Source organism: Callithrix jacchus, chromosome 1 (assembly GCF_049354715.1).
Source record: "Callithrix jacchus isolate 240 chromosome 1, calJac240_pri, whole genome shotgun sequence".
Lineage (NCBI taxonomy): Eukaryota > Metazoa > Chordata > Mammalia > Primates > Cebidae > Callithrix > Callithrix jacchus.
The window spans coordinates 64,139,027-64,162,506 of NC_133502.1; the positions used below are offsets into that span (position 1 = coordinate 64,139,027).

At 47.5% G+C, this 23,480-nt stretch overlaps 1 protein-coding gene across 4 annotated transcripts in view; it reads left to right on the forward strand.

The window, feature by feature from the left end:
* Nucleotides 1–21,144, forward strand: part of TMEM272 (transmembrane protein 272) — a 32,570-nt gene extending 11,426 nt beyond the window's left edge. The window contains exons 4-6 of one of the 4 annotated variants that reach the window (XM_078356006.1): nucleotides 7,293–7,352; nucleotides 11,880–11,962; nucleotides 17,502–21,144. In XM_078356006.1, coding sequence (XP_078212132.1) covers nucleotides 7,293–7,352; nucleotides 11,880–11,911 — 92 coding nt within the window. In that variant the 3' untranslated portion in view covers nucleotides 11,912–11,962; nucleotides 17,502–21,144. Of the gene's footprint in view, nucleotides 1–7,292; nucleotides 7,353–11,879; nucleotides 11,963–12,053; nucleotides 12,300–17,501 lie in introns of those variants that run through there. The other 3 variants (XM_078356050.1, XM_078355974.1, XM_078355938.1) reach the window with 3 other exon arrangements.
* Nucleotides 21,145–23,480: the final 2,336 nt, after the last annotated feature.

Genomic DNA, 23,480 nt, shown 5'->3' on the forward strand with positions numbered 1-23,480 from the left:
CCTTGCTATCCGGCCAGCACCGGAGTCAAGCTTGAGATGTTGGGGTCTTTACAAGCCTGGGGACCTGGTGCCACCTACGTAGGTGCTTCTAGTAGCAATTCCTTTTGGACACTGCAGGTAAGGGGCCACCAACCCCAGGTTCCATCCTGAGCAGCGCCCCCACCCCTTTGTTGCTCCTCCTCTTTGGGGGACTTCCCTGCATCCCTTTTAATTTGGACAATCCCATAGAATTGCTCTCAGTGGGCTTCTAGAAGCACAAAGTTGCCTTCTCTTTTCAGGGATCAGAGAAATAGATGGCAGCATCCATATTTGTGGAAGGGCTCAATGTTTCTTACTAACTTGTCCTGTTACATGAACAACTGCAAATCTCAAAAGCAGACAGTGGAGGTGGTTTTAGAAACTCCTGGAGCTCTGGAATCCCATACTCCAGTTCATTCCCCTGGCACTTTAAATGCAGTGAATTCTGAACTGAATACATCCTTTCCCCCAAGCCCCTCCTCTTTCTGTCCCTCACATTTCTGTCTGTGCCTCTATCATTCTTGTCACCTGAGCACAGCACTTGCGTCCTTCTTTACCCCTTCTTCCCTTCATTCCACATCTAGAGTGTGCTCAAAGCCCCGCGGAAGCCTTGCAATTTCTCTCCAGGCTGAATTAAGCAACAGCCACTTCGCTGGCCTCTGCACCCGCTGACACCCCCTTGAGTCCCCATTTTCTCCAAAGGTTCAGCTTTGATTATGCCACTTTCCAATTCTAAATCCCCCAACTCTCTTTATCTTCCTAATAAAATCAAAATGTCCTTATGCAAAACAGAAACGCCCTCTCTTCTCAATATCTAGTTTCCATCTGATCTCTCCTTCTCTTTTATGATGGATGACAGACGCTCAGCTCCATTTCATGATTTGCCACTCCCGCAAACCATTCTGAGTGTCTCTGTCTCTCAAATCTTTTGTTTCCTCTAGATTTCTTCCTTTGACTGAAAAGCCATCTCCCTACAACTCAGCCTGTCAAAATCCTACCCATCCATCAACACCCAGTGCCAACATCACCTCCTCCTTGAGGTCTTCCTTGATTTCCTGGGGACTCTCCTCCTCCAGGCTTCCTCACTGCTTCGTGCACTGCCCCTGCTGTTTCCTCCCACACACTCATTTGTACCGTCCCTTGGGTGCACATCTCATCTCCCGTAAGCAGTTGTGAAGTCCGCATTGCCGAGGCTTCTCATACTCACTTTACATCTGCCCAAATCTTGGTCAAATGCAAGAATGAATAGCTGAATATCTATAAAGAAGTTCATCTCTGTTCAAAGTGGATTAGGTGCTAAAAAAAAAAATACCCCCTCATATAAATTGCTATTGCCTGTGACCTGTGGGGATTAGTGGGTGGCTAAGGCAATGCAGAGTGCTGGTGCAGGGCTGGGAAGAGGGGTAAGTGGAAATATGAAGCAGAGACAGAATGACTGAACACACCAGGAGAGGGCAGAAGAGGCCTGGGTGACTGGGTTTGGGCACCATTATGATACGGGGAGGTGGAGAGGGCAGTTTGGAAAGCGGAGTTTAGTTGGCGTTTCCCTTCCTGCACTCTCTGCCTGTTGCCTTCTGGGTATTTGCCCGTTGCCTTCTGGAACGCCAGAGGGGGGTGTTCCAGAGAAAAACTGCTGGATCCTGGTCTCAGTTTCTGCACTAAACTATCTAAGCAAAGGATCTGGGGATATGTTAAATACTTGCTATTCTTAGGAAACAGACTCTGGAGATCCTTGAGAACAGACCAAAAGCGACCCACTTTCCTACCAAGATTACACATTTAAAAATGCGTTGAATTCTCCGGGCTACTCTCCTGTTTTGACTGACAGCTGGATGGCAGTGTATCTTTAACACTTGCTGCCAGGTCGCTCCCTCCGACAATCACGGGCCCAGCAACAAGCAGTCAAGAGAGCAGCCCACCCTGAAATGCACCGCAGGAGGGGAGTAAGGATACGGAGCCAGCAACGCAAAAGCCGTCCTGAGGAGGGCGCCCTTCCCCATGTGCTGTCTTTTCCCAACCTTCAGTAAGTCAGGAGTCAGCTTATCTGTGTTCTTGGCATAAAGAATGACTTGATGCCAACGTTTTGATTCTAATATCCTCCTACTATTGCTCTAATTTTGGATTATTTTCTCCTTTGGGACCCTCAAGTTGATGAGTTTTTCTCCCTCATCTCTTTCAAACTGACTTTCTAGATGGAGACTCTCATGGTATCAGAAGCCAGAATGTGGCGCTCTGAGTTGCATTGGAATTGGTGCTTAGTAGACCAGAAGACAGAGCAGTATGAACTAGTGGTGGGCACTGCTGTCAAGCTGCTGCCATGGCAACAGCCACATCACCAGGAAGCTCAGCCTCTGTTCCAGAGAGCTGCAAACACCAAGGTCTGGGTAACCAGATGCCCCAGGAGGCAAAGGGATCAGGCGAGAGTGGGGTTCCCCGATTCCTGACTGTGGCCTGCGTGTCCTTATTAGGACCAACTGTAAAGAAACCCTCATGCTGGTAACTACTGATGACTCCGTCCCAGTGGTCCTACTACCCAGCCCAGCCCCAGCACCTCCCACTGCCCTGAGCAGACAGGCTCTAGGAAGCCCCTGAAGATTTTCCAGCTAGCGTACAGAAACATGGCTCCTTCACGATCACCTGGGAGTGGCCTTTATTTTATTTTATTTTATTTAGTTGGGGTCTTGCACTGTTGCCCAGGCTGGAGTGCAGAGGCAGGGTCACAGCTCGCTGCAGCCTTGAACTCCTGGGTTCAAGCAATCCTCCCATCTCAGCCAGCCTCCCCAGTAGCTAGAACTATAGGCGCACCATCATGCACGGCTAATTTTTGTATTATTTGTAGAGACGGGGTTTTGCCATGTTGCCCAGGCTGGTCTCAGACTTCTGGGCTCAAGAGATCCACCTGCCTCAACCTCCCCAAATGCTGGAAATACAGGTTTGAGTAACATGTCAGGGTGGAATTTGCTTTTTAAATGCAGATTCCCAGGCACCATTTGTACTGATCCTGGTTTGTGAGATCTAGAGCAGCCAATGAGAACCTGAGAGTCACGGCTCTGAGGTGCGGTGAGTGAGAGTGAGCCTCATTAGAGAGGCGATCCAGAGAAGCAGGCTTGCTGGATGAAGCCAGGGCGCAGCCTGAGAACAGGGCCAGGGAGTAAGGCAGCACCCACTTGGGAGTTGAGATGTAGAACAGTCTCATCTCTGCTCAGAGACCATGAGAACCACAGTGTACACCTCCCCTGTTGTTTTCTTGATTCTCCATTTGATTCTGAAGTGGGGGCTGAAATAAAGGGGAAGCCCGAGTCTCTCCATCAGGAAAGGAAAATAATAATAGTAATGATAATGGCCAGCATTTATCCGTGTTTATTATGTGGCAGACCCTGTGTCTAGTGCCCTACGCAGATTATGACATTTGATGATTTTGACAAGTCTGTTAGGAAAATCTTGTAATCATGCTCGTGTGTGCAATGAGGACACTAAAACCTCAAAGGTTAAGAGTCCTGCAGTCTCTGCTGCAGGTCATGAGGAGCGGAATGGGGCTGGGACTCAGGTGTCCTGGCTGCAGGTGATGAGTCTACAGCCTCCTCCAGGTGGTGACCAGGGCCATCTCTCTCAGCCCTGCTGGGAGGTAGTGAAGGGGAGGAGGTAACGTCTTACCTCTCCACTCTTAGGGGCTTTCAGCTGGGCCTGAGAATTAAACTACGTAAGACAAACAGGAGAGAAGCACACTAATTCAGTACCAGGTTCACATGACGCAAGAGCCTCATAAGGAGTGGAAACCCAAAGAAACAGCAAAACATGAGTGCTTTTATACTGGGCTGAACAGAGAGGCAATTGTAGAAAAGTAAGCAAACCATGTGGGGGGCTAAGGGAAGACAAGGGTGATTCTGACACAATCTGTTTGTACAGAATTCTCTTGGTCTCAATGTCCCGTCCTTGGTGATAACAATGGTGCCTTCCTCTGGTAGAGGGAGGACATCCTCTACATGAGGCTTTGATTTCCCACTTTCAAGAAGGAGAAAAAGAGGGTCAGGGCACCCGTCTTCCATCTGTTATTTTTTATGTGCCTTTAGCTCAAAATAACCCTTATGCCATAACCGCATAGTTTGGGGCGACATATTCTGCCACCCTTCAGTAGGAAGCCTGGGTGGCAGGTGCCTCCCTGGGGACTGCTCCATTTCTTTGTGTCACCGACCACCTGGATTATATATGTGGCCAGGTGGCACCATCTGCCTCAAGCTTGCACACAGGGCAGGATTTTCCGGGATGCCGATCACTTCTTATCATCCTGGTAACAAGCTCCAAGGTCAGAAATAGAGAATGGGATTCATCAACCCCTGACTGTCTATCCTTTGCCAGCAAGAAATTTCTTCCTTGAACCCCACTCTGAGAATTAAAACAGATGTGGCTAGATTAACTGAAATTCTCTCTAACTCGCCACACCTGCCAGCAGCACTGTGTCACCTGTGACCAGCTGGACCCCAGAGCAAAAGAAAAATGCAAAGCTCCTTGTTCAAAAGGCAGGAAAAAAGCACCGTACAAGGGACTAAAATAGAAAAAGCTTTTTCCTTTCTTCTGAAGCCTCCTTTTGGCCTTTTTATTAGCTATTTAATGTCATTTTAAGTAGGGAGAAATCAAAATGTTTATTAGTATATAACTTACCATTCATCTTCATATCATATATGTTCATTTTAAAGGCAACTGTGAGAGCATTTAACTCATATGTTGAGTCACTGAAATGACGCAACTTGTGTTTCATAGTTCTCGTACGTATTCTGCTTTTACCAGAACATTGGAAACATTGCACAAAACTAACAGCTCTTCATTTCGCTTCTTGATACGGGCGCATTCTACCCATATTCTCCACCTTCTGCTCATGGATGGGTGAAGAAGGTCTGAGAGGAAAAGATATACTAATTTAGGGGTCAGAAATGGGCTGGTGGGTTCCTTGGTGGTTCCTGTTTCTTAGAACATCATTGCTTTCTGTCTGCATCTGAAGCAAGTTCTGGTTCAAATGGGAGTATATCTTCTCAGGACTGTCAGCCCCCTGCTTACTCAGTTGAAGACACAACACGCTTTTCTTGTATTGGCTCTGAGTCTCGTAAAGTTAAATGTGAATATTGGCGGTGAAGAGCAGCCCACACAAGCATTTCACAGACCCCTCTGTTCACACGTATGCCTCACTGTCCTGTCCAGCTTCACTTACAATACACAATTTTGAGAGAAATTTATTTAGAATTTCAAGATGACAACAGAACAGCGTCAAACCAGATGCTGGGTCTACCCAAGCATGGGGTAGTTAAGTTTCACGCCTGTGAAGCTGGCTCTGGTGACAGCATTATAGCCAGCTCAGGGGTGGTTTGAGGGGAGGAGTGGAAATTGGGGCAAATCACTGTGCATGCCTGTCTCCATCAACATTTCCTGGAGGTGAAGGTCAAGATGGTCATGGAGGGCAACTCCTGGAGTTTCTTTGAGAGAGGGGCAGCACCCAGCCCTGTGCACCCTGCCCACTGTGGGTAGCAAGATCAGAGCTGGCATCTGGTAGTGTGCACGTGAGGCTCCCAGCTGGAGGCACTTGCAGCCTTAGATCTCTTCTCCTCTAGAGAAGACAATTTCCCGGATAAATCCCAGATCTTTGACAATTCAAAACTGCAAAGGACCTTGCAGATTAAGCCAGGTACAGAGGGCTCTGTATAAATATAGAAACCCCAACTCAAGCTGGCTTAAGTAGCAAAGGGCATTTATTGGCTCCTATAAATGGCAAGTCCAGAAGTAGTTTCGCATCAAGGGTGGTGGGATTCCATGGGTGACGAATGTCACTGAGGACCCAGTTTCTTCTTACCTTTCCTCTGGCCTCCCAGGACATTGGCCTCATTCATAGGCTGCCTTCCCCTCATGGTGACAAGAAGGCTGCCAGCTACCCCCAGAGTGAGTCAATTCCTCACCAGTGGCTAGGGAGGGAGAAACCTTGTTTCTGGAAGTTATGTCAGAAGAGTGAGAAAGCACTTTCCTGACTCTCAGTAAATCTCCCAGTATAAGTCATGAGCCCATCCACTAATAACATATCCAGTGAGTGGGAGTCTGCGGGTTAATTGAGGGTGAAACTTCATGCCCTTTTCCAAGGCCAGGGTGGGGTCAGCTTTTGCCAGGGTACATAAACGGCACAGGAGAATGGGGAGGTCGGGAGGTGGGGGTACCCAAAAATAATTGAGATGATGACCTAGAGCGGAAGGAGTAGACACTGCAGGGGCTACCATGACATTCGCTCAGAGATCCTCTCTCTGCTCAGGATGACAACAGGACTCGGCAGAAAACCCAGACGTGATGCTGTCAAGAGTTTGAAAGAGGGAACTAGGGGGTAGACCTACCCAAGAGGCATTCAAATTAATACTTTCAAGAAACATGCTGGCCACGTAAAACCTATATCTGCAGTCTATTTAACAGATGAGGAAACCAAGAAGCAAAGCAGGAAAGTAATTGCTTAATTATCAAAGTTGCCATACACTGAGTCCTCATGCATACATCTGCCACCACATTTTACAGAAGAGGAAAACAGGGCTTCAGGATGGTCAAACATTTGCCCAAAGCCACATGGCCAGTGAGTGACAGTGCCAGGATTTGGACCCAAGGCTGTGTAGCCCCCATTCCTCTGTTCTTTCCCAATGTCTAAAAGTTGAATTGGTGGCATGAGCAGAAAGAAGAACCCCAAGCCAGTTCAAAGCTCTATTATACTGTGTGTCAGCAGGAAGTTTTAGGAGGCCACCTAATGTCATGGACTGTGGAATATATAACCAAATGAATGGAAAGGGAAAACGATTTTGTGAAGCAAAGACTTTAAGTGATAAAGTGAGTTGTCAGTGAATTTTAACCAGGGAAGAGAAGAACCATCTGCCCTGGGTACAGGCACCCAGGAAGCACAGGGTGGATCCTGCCTGGCTGCGTGAATGCTGGCAGCTTCTGGTGTCCTGGCACGGGCACAGGGGCAGTCTATAAACTCCTTTTCTATAAGCTGTCAGACTTGGAGAGGGCCTGCAGAAAATCTGGGCCTTGGCATTGGCAGAGTGATGACGAGAGATGTTGAGCTCACTGAGAAATGTGAGTCTTGGCTTGCATCCACCGTGTGGAAGCCCCAGGTGAGCTTCGACCTTCTCCCGTCTGCTGACTTGCCACTGGAGAGAAGGTCAGGTTTCACAGGATGCTTAAGAAACTGCAGTGAAGAGGAAATGCCAGGGTCTGTATGTTTCTAATCCAGTGCCTGCCCCTTCTTCTCCTTGCAGCCTGCTTCGTTTTTGTGCTCTGCACTTTCCTCGCTCTGCCGCTGTCCATGGCCTTCATAGGTAAGCTGCCTGCCGAGCTACTGGATGCCACAGGTCAGACAGGTTGGGGCGTGGGCACACAGCATGTGATCTTTAAACATTAAATATGTGTTTAAGAACTGGCCAGACCGATGATTCCCAGACACCTATGTGCCATCTCAGAATGACTTGGGGAACATTTAAAAATACGCCTTCCTGGGGCTCATCCTGGGAGATATCGATGCAGTGTATCTGGGTAGGGACAGACTCCTGCTTTTAGAAATCTGTCCCCAGATGCTTCTGATCCCTCTAGCCAAGTTCGGAAGTGACTGGACTAGAGGTTTCCCAGAGTCCCTTTCCAGTTTCTGTGTTCCCTTGTGGAAGCAGGTTGCGAGCAATACAAAAAGTGCAGCTGGCGCTAGATGACGTGTGGGCACTCTATACATGTTTTTTGCTGAATGAATGAATAAATATTTCCATAAATCATGCATACTAAACCTCATAATCACAGAAGTGTGATATGTTGCAGAAGTGGGGAGAGGGGCAGGATAGGGGAAGCTCCTTGAGTAGCTAAAAGTTGTTATCACATGTCAGTGAAATTAATCTTATGCTTCTGAACATTGCTAATGGGAGCCCCTGAGCCCCGTGTACAAAATGTAGCTACCCTTATTTACCTAGAAGCCTCACATGGCCTGGAAGAGGGGCTCATGCCTGTAATCCCAGCATTTAGTGGGGCTGAGGCGGGCCGATCACTTGAGCCTGGGAGTTTGAGACTAGCCTGGGCAACATAGTGAGACCTTGTCCCTACCAAAAAATGCAAGTCTTGACTTAAAAATTAGCTGGGCGTGGTAGCGTACACCTGTAATCCCAGCTACTCCAGAGACTGAGGTGAGATGATCGTGCCACTGTACTTCCGGCCTGGGTATCAAGAGTGAGACACTGTCGTCCCCCCAACTCCCCTCCAAAAAAGAAGCTCAGCAGGCCCAGAGTTCTAGGTCCAAGCTCACAGCATATTGAAGCATAAAGTAAAAGGGCATAGGAATTATTGCCAAACAACGAAACACCCGGTACCCTAATTGCTTAATGGGTAGGAGGCTTCCTTCTAAGGTGATGAAAATGTTTTTGAACTGGATAGAAGTGGTAGTGCACAACACTGTGAATCCACTAAATGCCACTGAATTATTCACTTTAAAATGGTTTATTTTGTTATGTGAGTTTCACCCTAGGACCCCTGCCAAAAGCCACAATACTAAAAATGAAAGAAAAACCGTATCCTTAGATCTATAAGACATGAAAGCTGACAGCCTGACAAGAAATAAAAAAGTAGATTTTAAGGTTTGCAGAGAACTAAAACAGCCGAGTAGTCTGGGGCCATTTAGTGTCAGAGTGAACAATGCAATCACTTCAGCAGGCCCTGGTGCTGTGATGCTTATAGTGCAATTCAAAAATTAACATTTCTCATGTGGCTCTGTTCTTCCAAGAAGAGTTCACAAGATGTTAGGCATACTCTGCTTAGGAAGTTGGGCGTACCCTCCAGAGGGCGTTCTATGCAAATCTGTGAGGTAAGAGAATCCCAGCCTTTGGACTATGTGGTTAGTTATCTTTTCTTTTCTTTAGAGACAGGGTCTCCTGTCACCCAGGCTGGAGTGTGGTGGAGTAATCTTGACTCACCGAAACCTCTGCCTTTTAGGCTTAAGCAATTCTCATGCTTCAGCCTCCCTAGTAGCTGGGATTACAGGCGCCCACCTCCACGCTTGGCTAATTTATGTAATTTTAGTAGAGACAGGGTTTCACCATGTTGGCCAGGTTGGTCTTAAACTTCTGCCCTCAAGTGATCTGCCCACCTTGGCCTCCCAAAGTGCTGGGATTACAGGCATGAACCACTGTGCCCGGCCAGTTATCTTTCAAATGAACTTAACTGCAACAATTCATCCACCAATAAGGCTGCATAAAAGTGACAAGACCCTACAAGCCAGTTCCCATGGATATTAGATTAAAATCACCACATCCACTACAGAAAGGGGGGTTTGGAGTGTTAATGTTTATAGAGCAATATTGGATATAGAGTTTGTGTTTGGGTGATGGAAACATTTTGGAAATAGATAGTGGTGATAGTTGCATAAGATGATGCATGTAATTATGCTGAATTGTACACTTAAAATGGTTAAAATGGCAACTTTTGTTGAGATGTTTTATCACAATAACAAATATTTTAAAAATCACTAATCTGGTCATTGTTATCTGAACTGGGGAGAGCTCTAAAGGCAAAGGGAGTAATCGTGATACGGCAGGTCAGACAATGAGGTAAAGTAGGTCCTAAGCAGTACGTGAGAACGCAGGGGGAAAGACGGCTTTTATTAAATTTATTAGGATTGTTTTAAGCCATCTGTGCACTGATGACTCTCCTGTGAACAGCAGCTGTTTTTATTCATTGGGAATGAGCAGATACCGAAGCCATTACTCAATGTTCATTTCACAGCTGGCCTGTGAATTGAAAGGCAGTCCATGTCCAACAAATTTGGCATCAAGTACTTAAAGGTGTTTGTGTGAAAAGGCTGTGTTGAGACTTGGAAAGTATTTTCATTTAATAACGCATTCGGCTAAACATCAGAGATAACTAAAAGACAAGCCTGGCTGATGATTGGATCAACGTGTGTATTTGACTAAGTTCTGTTCTGGGCCTGAATTTATGGCTCTCTGTATACCTAGAAAATTTTGTTCATGTCAGTGGAATACGGTATAGTCATAGGAAAACGGCTTACTCCCTCTGCTTAAGTATCAAGGCACTTATGGGAAATAAAATGTCAAATCAAAGCTAGAAGTCGAAATGTCATGGAAACAGGAGGCTTTGGTTCTACAGGAAGAATTCTTTTCCTTGGGCTCCGTTGACAGATGTCTTAGTCAGGGTAACTTAACTGTACTATAGTCACAAATTTACCCTGGAATCACAGTGGCTTGACACTCTAGGGGCTTATTTCTTGCTTATGCAAATTCCATCATGGGTCAGGGGGCACAGGGACTTCCCAGGCAGTGTAATGACATAATACTCCAAGCTGCTTCAATCTTGAGAACTAGCCATCGCCACCCATGGCTTCCAGGTAGTCAAAGTAGAGAAAGCAAACAACAAATCATGTATCAGTTTTTAAATACTTTGGCCAAGGCTGGGCACAGTGGCTCATGCCTGTAATCCCACACTTTGGGAGGCCCAGGCAGGAAGATCACTTGAGCCCAGGAGTTTGAGACCAACCTGGGCAACATAGTGAGTCCCCCTTCTCTATAAGAAAAAAAAGAATTAGCTGTGCATAGTGGCACATTCCTGTGATCCCAGATACTCAGGAGGCTGAGGTGGGAGGATGGCTTGAGACTGGGAGGTTGAGGCTGCAGTGAGTTATGACTGAATCATGCCACTGCACTCCAGCCTGCGCAACACAGCGAGACTCTATCTCAAAAATAATAAATAAATAAATGCTTTGGCCCCAAAGTGTCCCACGGCCCACTGGTCAGAATTGGTCAGACTGTCTTGCTACCCAGGAAGGGAGGTGGGCAATGTGGGAGGCACATACTGGGCAGTCAGTGTCTCCCACAGCAAAGGTGTGTGTTAGAATCCATCTGGAGCCTGGTCGTTTGAGCCAGACTAGTCCCTGAGGGAAATGGGCATTTCTTCTTTATGTTTTAAATAGACACATCATATCATCAGTTAATAATAGGTCTAGAGAACAAAGACCTGAGAAAAGTAGACAGAGCATTGCCTTGGGGAGGAAAATTACCATTAAGAAAAGGTAGGCATCTGAGCGGGCTGGCTTGTTAGTACTCTGCATCTGGTTGCTAGGCATATGTGAGTTCACGTGTGTTTCCCAGCGTGGGGTCCAGCCAGTGACATGGTCAATGGTGATCATAGGGTGACTGTGACTAACACAGCAGAGGGCTCGATGAACAAGGAGGAAGAGCAGCTCCTCCCTGCCACCTGCCACCTGGCCCCTGGAAGCAGAGTAGATGAGAACCTCATTCACACAGAGTCACATTTTGGAAACGTGACTCCTAAATTGAATCTTATTTTAAGCATATCAAGGAAACTGTATATTGAATCCTGAATTCTTGAAATTTGCTTATGCAAATTCCATCATGGGTCAGGGGGCACGGGGACTTCCCAGGCAGTGTAATGACATAATACTCCAAGCTGCTTCAATCTTGAGAACTAGCCATCGCCACCCATGGCTTCCAGGTGGTCAAAGTAGAGAAAGCAAACAACAAATCATGTATCAGTGAGTTCGCATACACTGGCTTTTCAGATGAGCAGAGTGTGACCCATAGCCAGTTAATACCCAGAAAAAGGTGCAGTGACACCTGGTCCATGCCCTGTCTGCAGGGGGATTTATCACTACTCCGCTGTGAGAGCCAGTTCTGTGGCGTCAATCCACTGAGCGCCCTGAGGATCAGGTGACTGGTGAGGCTGTGCAGACCCTACGAGCATAAGGTTTGCATGATGAACATTTTGTTCCACTCATTCAAAACTGGGCTTTGTGCTGTTGAATGTCTTTCTCTCAATCCTCCTCTGTTTGCCCTATGTAGGAATGAAGTTTTTGGAGGACTGCCCCATATAGCCCCTCATTCCTTTATATTTGCTAGTGGGTGGCATCGTCAGTACCTTAAAGGTAAAGTGTCTTTGTTTGTTGTTCGTAGTCCTTGTAGAAATTTAACTCACAGCATCCTAGAATGCACCTGTTACTTGCTTGCTACTCACAGGGGAGCCAGAGTCACTTCCCTCAAAGCCTGTTGCTGAAGTGATGGGGCTGGCTCCAGAGACAGATTTTTCCAGATGCAGCGCGTTTACCCAGGGCCGTGCCTCTTTGCAAGAGCTTCCTTCCTGCTGTTGAGTTCAATGTACTAAGCTGTGGCTTAGGTCTGACAAGAGCTGATGCAGAGGAGTCCCTGACTGACAGTTATACCACTGAATTCAGCCAATAAAATCATGGCCTTTCTTTGTACTGTTACTGCTTTTGTGTGCGTGTGGCGGGGGGAAGCTTCTTGTTGAGGGCAGCATTTGTATTTGGTTAAAATATGCTTGATGCCAGGCGCGGTGGCTCACACCTGTAATCCCAGCACTTTGGGAGGCCGAGGCAGGTGGATCACGAGGTCAAGAGATTGGGACCATCCTGGTCAACATGGTGAAAGTCCGTCTCTACTAAAAATACAAAAAAAAAAAAAAAATAGCTGGGCATGGTGGCGCGTGCCTGTAATCCCAGGTACTCAGGAGGCTGAGGCAGGAGAATTGCCTTAATCCAGGAGGCGGAGGTTGCAGTGAGCCGAGATCACACCATTGCACTCCAGCCTGGGTAACAACAACAAAAAAATGCTTGCTTTAGCAGTTCTGATTTCTGCTTTTAACTATACCTCCTAGTTCTCAGTTGACTAACATAGGATTAATTGGCTGCAGTTATCAATCAACTGTTCAAGTATTCTTGTGTCTGGGGTGGGAGTGCTTCTCTGTGACTCTCAAGCTTATGCAATTGATCTGCTCCTGGGCTGTATTGACATTTGTTTAAACAGGAAAAACAACTAAAGAAGTATCAGGGGTGGCATAGCCTGCAGTTGTTTTCAAGATCTCTGGCCCTCAGAAATGTTGCATCTACCAAGAGAAGCTTAGATCAGCCTCTGGATATCAACAACTCTTCCCACCCTTCCAAACCCACCTCACTGCTTCCTATATCAGAGCCAGCAAACACGATCATTCATTTTCCCAGATGGTTTTATAAAAACAAAGCAGTAACACAAGAAAACCAAATGTTTTGTGTCAAGAGTGCCAAATGTGGACTTTCATTCAGACCCACTGTCGGGTTTCTTTGCCAGCTGCCTTCTGGTGGGGGGATCCTTCGAGAGATCCTGGCCAGTGGTGCTGGTCATGCTGTTGATTTAAGACATCAAAGGAATGTCTTAAAAATTGTGGTTCTCATATGCAATCAGTAGCCACAAGCTCAACTCTGTCGTGGGAGACATCTGATTTGGGGCAAACCTTTGTTATTTATTTATTTATTTAAATTATACATTAAGTTCTGGGGTACATGTAACGAACATGCAGGCTTGTTACATACGTATACACATACCATGATGGTTTGCTGCATCCATCACCCCATCATCTACATTAGGTATTTCTCCTAATGCCATCCCTCCCTCTATTCCCCACCCCTGCTATCCCTCCACTAGCCCCCCCAACCCCCGACAGGCCCCGTTTTATGATGTTCCCCTCCCTGTGTCCATGTGTTCTCATGTTCAACACCCACTTATGAGTAAGAACATGCGGTATTTGGTTTTCTGTTCTTGTGTCGGTTTGGGGCAGACCTTTGAAGGCTTTTGTGTTTGAGGTTACCTTGCTGTTAAAAGCCCCCATCTCCTGGCAGCAGCCTGGTGGGCAGTGTCCTAAAATGTACAAATGCCCACGATCATCCTCATCACGGGATGATCGTCCTCATCCCGTGGGATCTACCTGGGACTCTGTTCAGCTCCAAGGAAACCCAAAGGGGCTTGGCTCAGCGGGGCCACATTTTCCCTGTGGCCCCACAGTGTTAAGGAAAGGCTCTGACGGTTTGAGTGCCATAGAGATGCTCAAAACAAGGGCAACATTTCCAGCAGTAATTACCTCTGCCCTCCCATTCTCACTCGACTATCTCATCATCAGGCTCCTGAGTGGAGCTTTCCTTTAGAGATATTACTGTCCATGGGGTCTGTTCCTCCTAATAACAGCAAACTTTTCCTTTCTGAAGGCCAGCCCAGGACCCAAAGGTAATTTATTTTAATGAACAAACTAAGGCCTTAATAAGCAACATTGATTTTTTTCCCTGGCAATTTAAAACTGTTTGAAGCCAAATTAAATTTTTGTGCTCATGATAGCAAGATAATATACAGTGAGTCCATAACCATTAGAGCAGCGGCAAACAGGGTTAGAGCCCCCAGAGGCAGAAGTTTACCTGTGATGATGATGGTTTGTATTCAACCACAGAACGTACCTATGCTGTCCCAGCATCCTTAGTGAAATGCATCAGATAGCTTCACCGTATTGCATTCTATGAAGAGAAACTTGAAGAGATGTGAGCTGACATTTCCTGGAGCTTCCAAAAAGAACTGAGGGTCATGACCCATTAGAAGATTAGGAAATGAATTAACTAGGTCATGACCCACTTTTTAAAAAAATAAAATAGAAAGTTAGAGTGCTTAGTAAGTTAAGCAATGTGTGATACTTACATATGGGCATGTGTGTGTTTGGGAGAGTTGACCGTATAATTTATCACCCTAACTGGGACACTTTGGAGAGTACAAAGGGGGCTCTAATAATCATCCTGCCAGAACAACAGTGTAAACTAGGACTTCTCTAAGCCAACAAGGACATGCAGTTGTCCTGTTACTAGGACTTGACATAAAATGCATTTGTTACTGAAGGTTGTGTTAAAGAGAGTTTCCAAAATATGGAATCAGTGACCATTGCCTACCCTGCGCTCCCCCTCATCTTCTCACATCACCCTTCTTAGTGGTGATTGCTACCCCTGGTGAGCAAGTGATTTTTGCTGGTGCCATGCTGACAGCTCTGCCCTTGTTTGGAACTCATTCAGTCCTCACCATGTCCCTTTGAGGCAGGTACTTGCTTCAGGAAGGATTCTTTGACTATAAGGAACAACAACCAAAAAAAATCAACTCTGGCTAACTTAAGAGGTAATTGATTGGAAGAGCTTACAACTTCAAAGGATAGTGGGAGAGAAGGGGGTCAGGTGGCTCCAGAAAGCCTGGGCAGTGGGACCTACTTGCCACGGCTCTCCTGGGGCTAGTTCCTTTCTCTTGGCATCGCTGTAGCCAGGAACCAGTCCTGGGAGGGCAGCCAGATCTGTGGACACATGGCAGGTAGCAGGGGAATTCCTCCAAGGAACGGGTCCCTGCAAGGAAGGGAAATGCATCTGAGTGACGGAAACTTGAGCTGGACTCTCAGTTCCAGCTTACAGTGAGGAAACGGCAAAGCTAGTGTTCAACCTGGGCTTGCCCCAGCACACAGTTACCATCAGCCAAGTACTGCAGTCAATTGGCTTCTTCCCTACCCTAAACACACCACACCTTACCTTTGTCACACCACTGTTCTTCAGAGGAGGACCCTCACACATCTCCTTGTGCATAGGGTTCCAAAATATGCCCCCTCTTCCAGGAAGCCCACCCTGGATGAGTCAGCTCTATGGTGAGTGGTTCTCTGAACTCCCCTAACACCTTACTTTCCTTTTCTTACGGAGATATTCTGCCTCCCAGCCAGCCTGCAAGTCTTAGGAGAGAACCCTCCGACTTAATTTCCTCCGATTTCAACATCAGTGTACTGTGGTGTAGACAGTGGTCAGAGAGGTGTGGACCACTGCCCTTCTCATTCTCTTACTCACTGTGGATCTGAGTGAAGTGACTTAACTTCTCTGAGCCTTAGTTTCCTCATCTGGGCAACAGGGATAATTGGCAGCCCCAGGCTAGAATGGACGTTAAATATCACACATACCAAGCATTGAACTAACCACTGTCCTTAGGTTTTGTTATCTTTCGTAAGTAATAACTCTCCACCTTGGAAAATCAGAGAATGCAGATAAGCACAAAGAAGAAATCAAAATCATCTGGAAATTTCACCACCCAGAGAAAATCGCCGTTGACATTTTGGCCCCATGGCTCTAGTTTCGGTCCTGTGCAGGTGTTTATTTAGTACCTCTCGCTGCAGGCTGGGAGAATTCATTGAGACAATGTATGTTGAGCACTTGTCCAGCACTGGGGTCTGCTTTAGTACAATATCCATTCCCAGAGTCCCTATCACCTCCCCAGGGGTAATTCCCAGATCTCGGCCAGGAGCCCTCACCTCTCTCTCTTCACCTCCAGGCTCTGACTCTGCCCCACTGTGCGCCACTATCCCCTGCATTTCCATCCGGAATTTAACATGGAACAAGTCCAAACCTGGAGTCACCACCCACCCAAACACATGGCTTGGGGTTCGCTGTTTCCATCTCTCTGTCTCTCTTGATTCTATCCTTGCTTCTCTGCACAGTTTGGAGCCCAGTTAGCTGCATCTCTTGGCTCCCACTTGCCCTTCCATTTCACTCAAGCTCAGAATCTCTCCCCATCTCTGCCAGTCGGCCACATCCTCCATCATCCAAGATTCTTTCTGATGCCCTGCTCTACAGGGTTAGGGGTGCCATGAGCTTGGCCTTGGGAGAGGTAGGCAGCCTGGGAAGCCAGAGAGAGCAAATCACAGGCAAGGCTTTCAAAAAATCACAGGTCAAGTCGCTAGGCAGAGAAGATGGGGAGCTGCTAAGAGATTTTTTAGCAAAGACAACCTGTGTTCTTCTGCCACTGCATTTCCAGAGGCAAATGTGCTCCCCTGTGACAAAGGCATCTGTGACAGTTAGAGTCGGGTGGGTTGTGGTGTCTTGTGTAAACAACTGGAAGCACAATTTCAAAGGAGTGTCAGGTTGAAGTCGGGGACCATCTACCAGGGGCCCAGATGGTCTTTGTCCCCAAGAGTATCACTTAAAGGACAAGGGTCTGTGCTCCTGACTTGAGAGATGTACGAAGACAAGAGGAACAGCTCTCTCAGTGCACAGCCCCACTTGGGAATTCCAGATGCCTGAGATGGGGAGTGGTCCAAGAAGAGAGAGCAGGCTGGGCGCGGCTGGGGTGGGGAGGAATCGGTTCCATGGTACCTGGATTCGGCCAGGCTTGTTACATGGCCTGGAAGTACCAGGGAAAAGTCTGGTTCCTCCCAAGGCAGAGGGAGCTATTTCAAGGTCCTCTAGCATGTGGACCAGGTGTCCTTTTTACATTATGTGTGGGTGCAGATGTGCTAGCACAATACAGGGGAGAGTCAGTCTGAACCTTGATGCAGAGATAAGTTGCCCCAGCTAACGCCTTGTCCAAACCAACTCACACATCTAAAAGGAAAGCGCCACTGAGGATGCTGGCGATGAATTTATGCCTTCATTCTTGCCAGTGTTAATTCTCATTCTTCACATTAAATGTCGCTGCTTGGTGGCATTTCTAACTGGTGTGTGCACTTTTCGTAACACCTTCCTCTTTCTCCTCTTTCTCTTTCCCCGCCCCCAACACCCTGCCATGGCTACCTCCTATACCCCCTCCTCCCCTCTGTTTTGCTGCTCTGCCCTGCCACCCTGGCTCCCCACCACGCCCCAGGTGTCTCTCCTGTTGTACGACTCCACCAGGATGAGGCGACTGCTGTCCAAGGCCGTGGTGACCGATGACGATGACGACGACGAGTACCCCTGGAGGCAGAATGCGCAGATACTACATTCACCTCCTGCTGAGCCTCTTCCTCTTCCTCTGGTTCATCCTGGGAAACTACTGGGTCTTTTCTGTATACCTGCCTGATTTTCTTCCCCCTTTCCAGCAGCCTCAGGACTACTGTGACAAAACCCTGTACCTGTTTGCAGTTGGGGTCCTGGCGCTCAGTCACACAGTGCTGGTCTTGCTCGTGCTGTGCAGCGGCTGTGTCTACCTGTGCTCCAGGTGGAGACTTGCTGCTGCTGAAGACTGACAGCATACCACGTGTGCACATGTGCACGTACACTCACACAGAGGTTCAGGAGAAGGGCATAAAGATTAGAAAATCTTTCCTGCAGGCATTTAAAAAGCCACCCAAATACACTGAATAATGAGAGCAGACTAAAGAAACCATTACCTGCCTGGACATGAGGAAAGCACTTTTGCTCTTTTCAGAGTGAGAATTTTGTCCTCACAAGAGTTTTCACAGGGATAATTGTCTTTGAGGAAATGAAGTGTGGGAGCCAAAGAATGGGAGACCTTTTCAAATCGTAGTGCAGTTTCAATGACTGGTACAAGAGCAATGTTGGTTGTTGCCACTGCTGCTGTCATTCAGTCATGGTCACCTTGACTTTCAAACCAGATAGATCTAACTTCACTCCCTATGATGGCTTTTGTTATTAAAAGGAGAAAGATATTCTTTTAGTGACTCTAGCTGCCTTTTGAGAAAGTGAAGGAGCAGTCTCTTCCAGCCCAATATCAGATGGTTTTGATGTGATGAGTGGAACATTCCAAGGTCAGCTAAAAAAAATCTGCCAAGGTCAAGGCAGTAGCTTCCACCTAGGGGGTAGGGCTGGCCTGCTAGCCTGGCATTGCAGAGTGCAGCGCCATGTGCACCCAGTGCCGCTGCTGCAGATTCTTCACTTGGCCGTGAGTCTGTCTCTGCCCCTGGCTATCCATGTACCTGTCTGTGATCTGCAGCTGCCTGGGTGGCCAGGTTGCATGAGTTGGGGTGCCATCAGTGTAGCTGTTTTTGGTTTCTGAGCTTAAATGTCAAATAATGGCTCCTCAACCTAATGACCCGTTAGGCTTTGGAAGCCTTTTATAAATCAAGATGTCTGGAAGTCCGGAATGACACCACACAGTGACCACTAACCTTCCCTCCAGCTGCCGCTGTTGAGAAGTCTCTGGGAGCTGTGGTCCAGGTCCATTGTCAGTGCTTGCTGGGGAGCCTCTTTATGACTGAAGTCCGCATGCTTTAGAATTTCATATGAAGATGCTGTCATGAGTGTTTCTAGGGCAGTGCCCAGGCACACGTGGCACCTGCTTAACTGTGCTTCTCTCAGCCATGTGCATAGCCTTTCTGTATATTTACACACTGCTGAGCTGTGTTTATTTGGAAATTTTTAAATTTATTTGGTGCTTTATCATCAAACCAATCCCTGAATGGCCATGAATGGAGGCATCTCCCTTCATCAGAAGTGTCAGCTCACACCGAGAGGCTCATTCTTCTCCATAGCTTTAAGGGAAAGGCCCTGTGAGTTTAGAAGCATTCGCCAACGTCTGTCACCTGCAGTCACCTTTGATCCCCCTTTCCTCCCAGGTGAGAAGAAAGTGCTTCGTGTGCCATCTGCTGGACAAAGGAGGAACAGTTCTTTTTTCTGCTCCAGTCTCTCTGGGCAGTTTCTGTTTTCATTTTCACTTGAGCCATGGCAGAAGACCAGCCGGTGTGCAGCTTGCAGATCCTACTTCACCTATGATGCCCAGTTCCATCCTCACTGTGTCCCGCGTTGCCTTCTCCATGTTGGAGACCGGGGAGAGTCTGTGGGCTATGGTGCTGCGGTGGACAGGGGTTCTGTGGGCTCCCCTCCCACTCTCCTTTCCCCAGTCCATGAGTCATCAGCCACGCCTAGTCACTTAGACAATGCTTGGACATCTGTGAGCAGCAAAGACCTGGGCCCAGGGGCCCCTGCATGACTCCCACATGAGAGCCTCTGAGGCTTCTGTTGCAGGGTCCGTGGGAAAGGCAGAAGGAGCTGTGAACAGCTGTGGGCATGAAGATTTCTGTTAGCAGATGGCAGGGACTGGTTAGTGCTTTGGGTGTATCAGTAGTTCGGTCTCAAACTTGGACATTTCCAGTTTCTGGTAGGCATGAGTATCCCCAGAGGGTTGCAGAAATCTTTTCCAGAGGGAGTGGTGGATGAAGTGTGCTCATTCTTATATGTACCCCCTCCCAGCCCACCCCTGTTTGTAATGGAGAATATTGGTCATAGGTCCTAAATAATTGCTAAAATCTGGACTATATTTTTAGCTTTCCATTTCCTTGTCACCAAAGCAGTAAAAAAGAGGTGATGGTCTCTTGCTCTAAGTCACATATCTTCCCTGGTTTAAGGTTACAGCGAGCCATGATTGTGCCACTGCCCTCTATTCTGGGTGACAAAATGAGAACCCATCTCTAAAAAACAAATTACAGGTTAGTTATGAAAGAAAATGTTCATGTGCACTCATTCATAGAGGGGACACTGAGTGGGTCAGTGGGTGACATCTTCAGCACAGCAGGCTTGGAATGATGATTGATTAAGGCCTCCCTCAGGGGATGGTGAGATGGTTATGATAAGGCACATTTCAAGGGAAAGGTTCTGGGGCCAAGGCAAATGGTCTGTAACTGTGGTTCTTTGAAGTCTGACTTACTCCAGACTTCAGTTGTTGGGATGACATCGGACTGTCTAAGAAGGGCTGAGCCATGTGCCCTTTAAGTGATCACCTCTTAGTGTGATTTCACTCAGCTGGAGGTGAGTGTAAGAAGTTCCTGGTTATACCCCTTGGCATGGCCTGAAGTAGGCATTCCACACTCATGTGAAGTGTGCTGTGTACACCTGCAGAATGAAAATGCCCCAGACTGGCCCAAGAGATGGGCAGCCTTCCTCAACAGAAACTTGGCAAGGCAATGAGAAGTGGACACGGGAACACTGAACTTTCTGGAGGCTATGAAACCTCAAGGGAACAAATTCAGTGGCGGAGAGGGATAATCAGTTCTTCCCATCTGAGAAAAGACTGCAGCAAAAGCAAACTGTATGCTGAGGTCATTTTATTTGCTACATTGGGCATCATTCTAAAGACCATTCTTTGCCTGAATGTATATAAATGACAGTTGACAGCAGTAAAAATAGGGCCGTTTCACTGGAGTCAGCCACACCAGTGGCTCTCAAACCTCGGCAAACCCTCAGAACTCCCCAAGGACGTGTTTCCAATGCAGCATCACAGCCCCCAGAGACTCTGACCCTCGGGGCCCGGCTGGTTCTGATTCAGTGGCCAGAGAACCACATGTGCACACTCAGGCCACACACACAGCCTGGGCTGGCTTGTGTCGGGCCTGTCCTGGTCATGACTGTGAGGGTAAGATAATGTGTATTCCAGCACTTGTGTTATTTCCTTCTCTTTTAGTGTGAGACGCGGCCAAGTGGTCAATAGCTTTCAATTTTGTGTGACCAGATTTTGTGCTTCATTTCCTTCTGGGCATTTTCATTGTTGATGAAATAAACTTTGTTCAATTTGTCCCCCAGTGTCTTCCTTGAATGCCCTGGGGGAAGAGAATCCTCCAGTCCTTGGGATGCTTCATTGGTTCTTTCTTCCAGTGGGATTCCCAAAGGTACAGACTGTGTCCACAGAGGCTGACAACCTGTTCTAGGCAAATTTTGCTCCATAAAACTCATAATCCTCAAGTCAGTAGATGAGTCTGTAGTGGAGATTCTAGAAAAATGATCTAACAGAAAATTCTGCTTAGTGATCCTAGTGATCATGTCTTTTATGAGTACAGAACTCATAAGACAACGAATCTGTCTTTTCTAGAGGTAGAATTTCAGTCATTCACTTTTCAGTTCAGCCTAGAATCACAACAGCTCAGTTATCTTGGATATCCCAGGAGGCAGCATTTCGCCATTGCAAGCAGAAGTGAAATAAGAGAGGAGTGTTGTTTTTTTTTTTTTTTTTTTTTGAGATGGGGCCTTGCTCTGTCACTCAGGCTGGAGTACAGTGGCACAATCAAAGCTCATTGCAGCCTTGACCGCCTGGACTGGGGCAATTTTCCTTCCTCAGCCTCTTGAGTAGCTGGACTACAGGAATGCCACCAGCCCTGTTCTTTTCTTATTTTTTTTAGATATGGGGTCTTACTGTGTTGCCCAGGCTGGTCTCAAACTCCTAGCCCTCCCACCTCAGCCTCCCAAAATGCTGAGATTACAGGCATTAGCCACCTCACCCAGCCCTGTTGTTTTCTCTAAGACACTTCCTTCCTTTGTTACACCAGTCAGCTTTTAAAACTTACCGCATTGTTCAGAGGAGTAAGCTCTGCTTCATAGGCAAAGGAAAAGCAACTGGGGCTTGCTGCTGGTAGTAAGAGTTTGTACATACAGCATATTCCCAAAAGCCTGGTGACTCAAAATGTTTCTCTGTTCTGATGACTTCCTACTTACCCTATTGGTGAGGGTGGGGTTCCTGTCCTAAATAGTGGGAGAAGCCCAAATGCACCCCTTCCCCCACTGGACAGATGAGATGGACAGCAGCTTATTAGTCACCAGACTCAATGCCTGGGGGAGGAAGACATGACGTACCATGCAGGGCCTCATGGGCTTGCATTCGGCAACAGAGTGGACCGGCAGGGGCCGTGGGGGTCATGCCTTGTAGTAACAAGAGGATCAGGTAACCCCGTGTTCCCATGGGAGGATGTTCCTGTCTTGCTTGAGTAATTTCACAGACCGGCAGTGAAGTGAAACAATTAGGCTGGTGCCTGGTAAGTAACTGATAGGGGATTGGTCAGGTGGGAGACCTTGCCTGCTGGGTCAGGGGCATGCCTGGTGAGGGCAGGGGAACTCACTCACAGTTCTGTGAGGCCCAAAGATAGCAAGGCAGCCCACACAACTGTAGGCCTTACAATCCAGCCTCCTACAGCCACCCCCACCTTTCTTTGGCCATATTCCCTGGGTTATTTAGTCCTGGATTCAAATCTGTCTTTGAATTTTCTCAAATTCTCAATGCAGGAAGGGTGATATAATTGGTGGTGAGATGTACATTGTCCATGAAGTTAAAAAAAAAATTGAAAAGTCTTCTCGACCGCCATCAGTAGCCAGGTCAGAACACTCGCTGCCTGCTTCCTGAGAGCAGGCTGGCACGTCCTCCTCTTCAGCTTCCAATGATTTTCCCACCATTGCAGAGCTCTTGCCGTCTGAGCGGACTCTTCCAGACTGATGTGTTTACTCTTTATATCTTCATTTGAGTATTTCAGCTGCTATTAATACAATGTCCTGTAGCCTGTACTTACTTTTCCATGGCCATCAAAAAGAAAACAGAAAAGAAAAACATTTCCTACATCAGTTTACAGTTTATACATTTGTTTATAAGGAAGCATTTGGGTTTGATTCCCAAGTCACTGTGGAAAGGGGTTGAAGCCCAGATTCCCTTGGGGTCCCATCTGTCAGCCCAGTGTCCCCTCCGGGCCCCAGCAGCAGGTGAGGGCGATCATGGTGCACACCAGCACCCTTTCCTGGGGCCGCCTTGGTTGACTGGAGCCAGCTGCCGAGAGGAGCCTGAGAGTTCCGCCCCCTCCCAGTTCACCCCACTGACACCCAGAGCTAAGGGCTGAGTCGGGGAAGAGGGAGGAAAAACCCAACTCCCTTGTTTCAGGGCAGGTCAGACTTGTGTCATTTATGCTCCAGAGCTGTTCTCATGGTCAGGTGAAAGTGGGGCTTCATGGGAAGCCACATTCTCTCCCAATGCTTCCCTTTTCCCTGTGTCTTCCCTTACCCTAGTTCATTTCTCCCAAGACCATGTCCCTCATCCCAGAGCTTCATCTCAGACTCTGCTTCCAGGGAAGCTGGCCTAAGCCAGGGTTATTTCTCC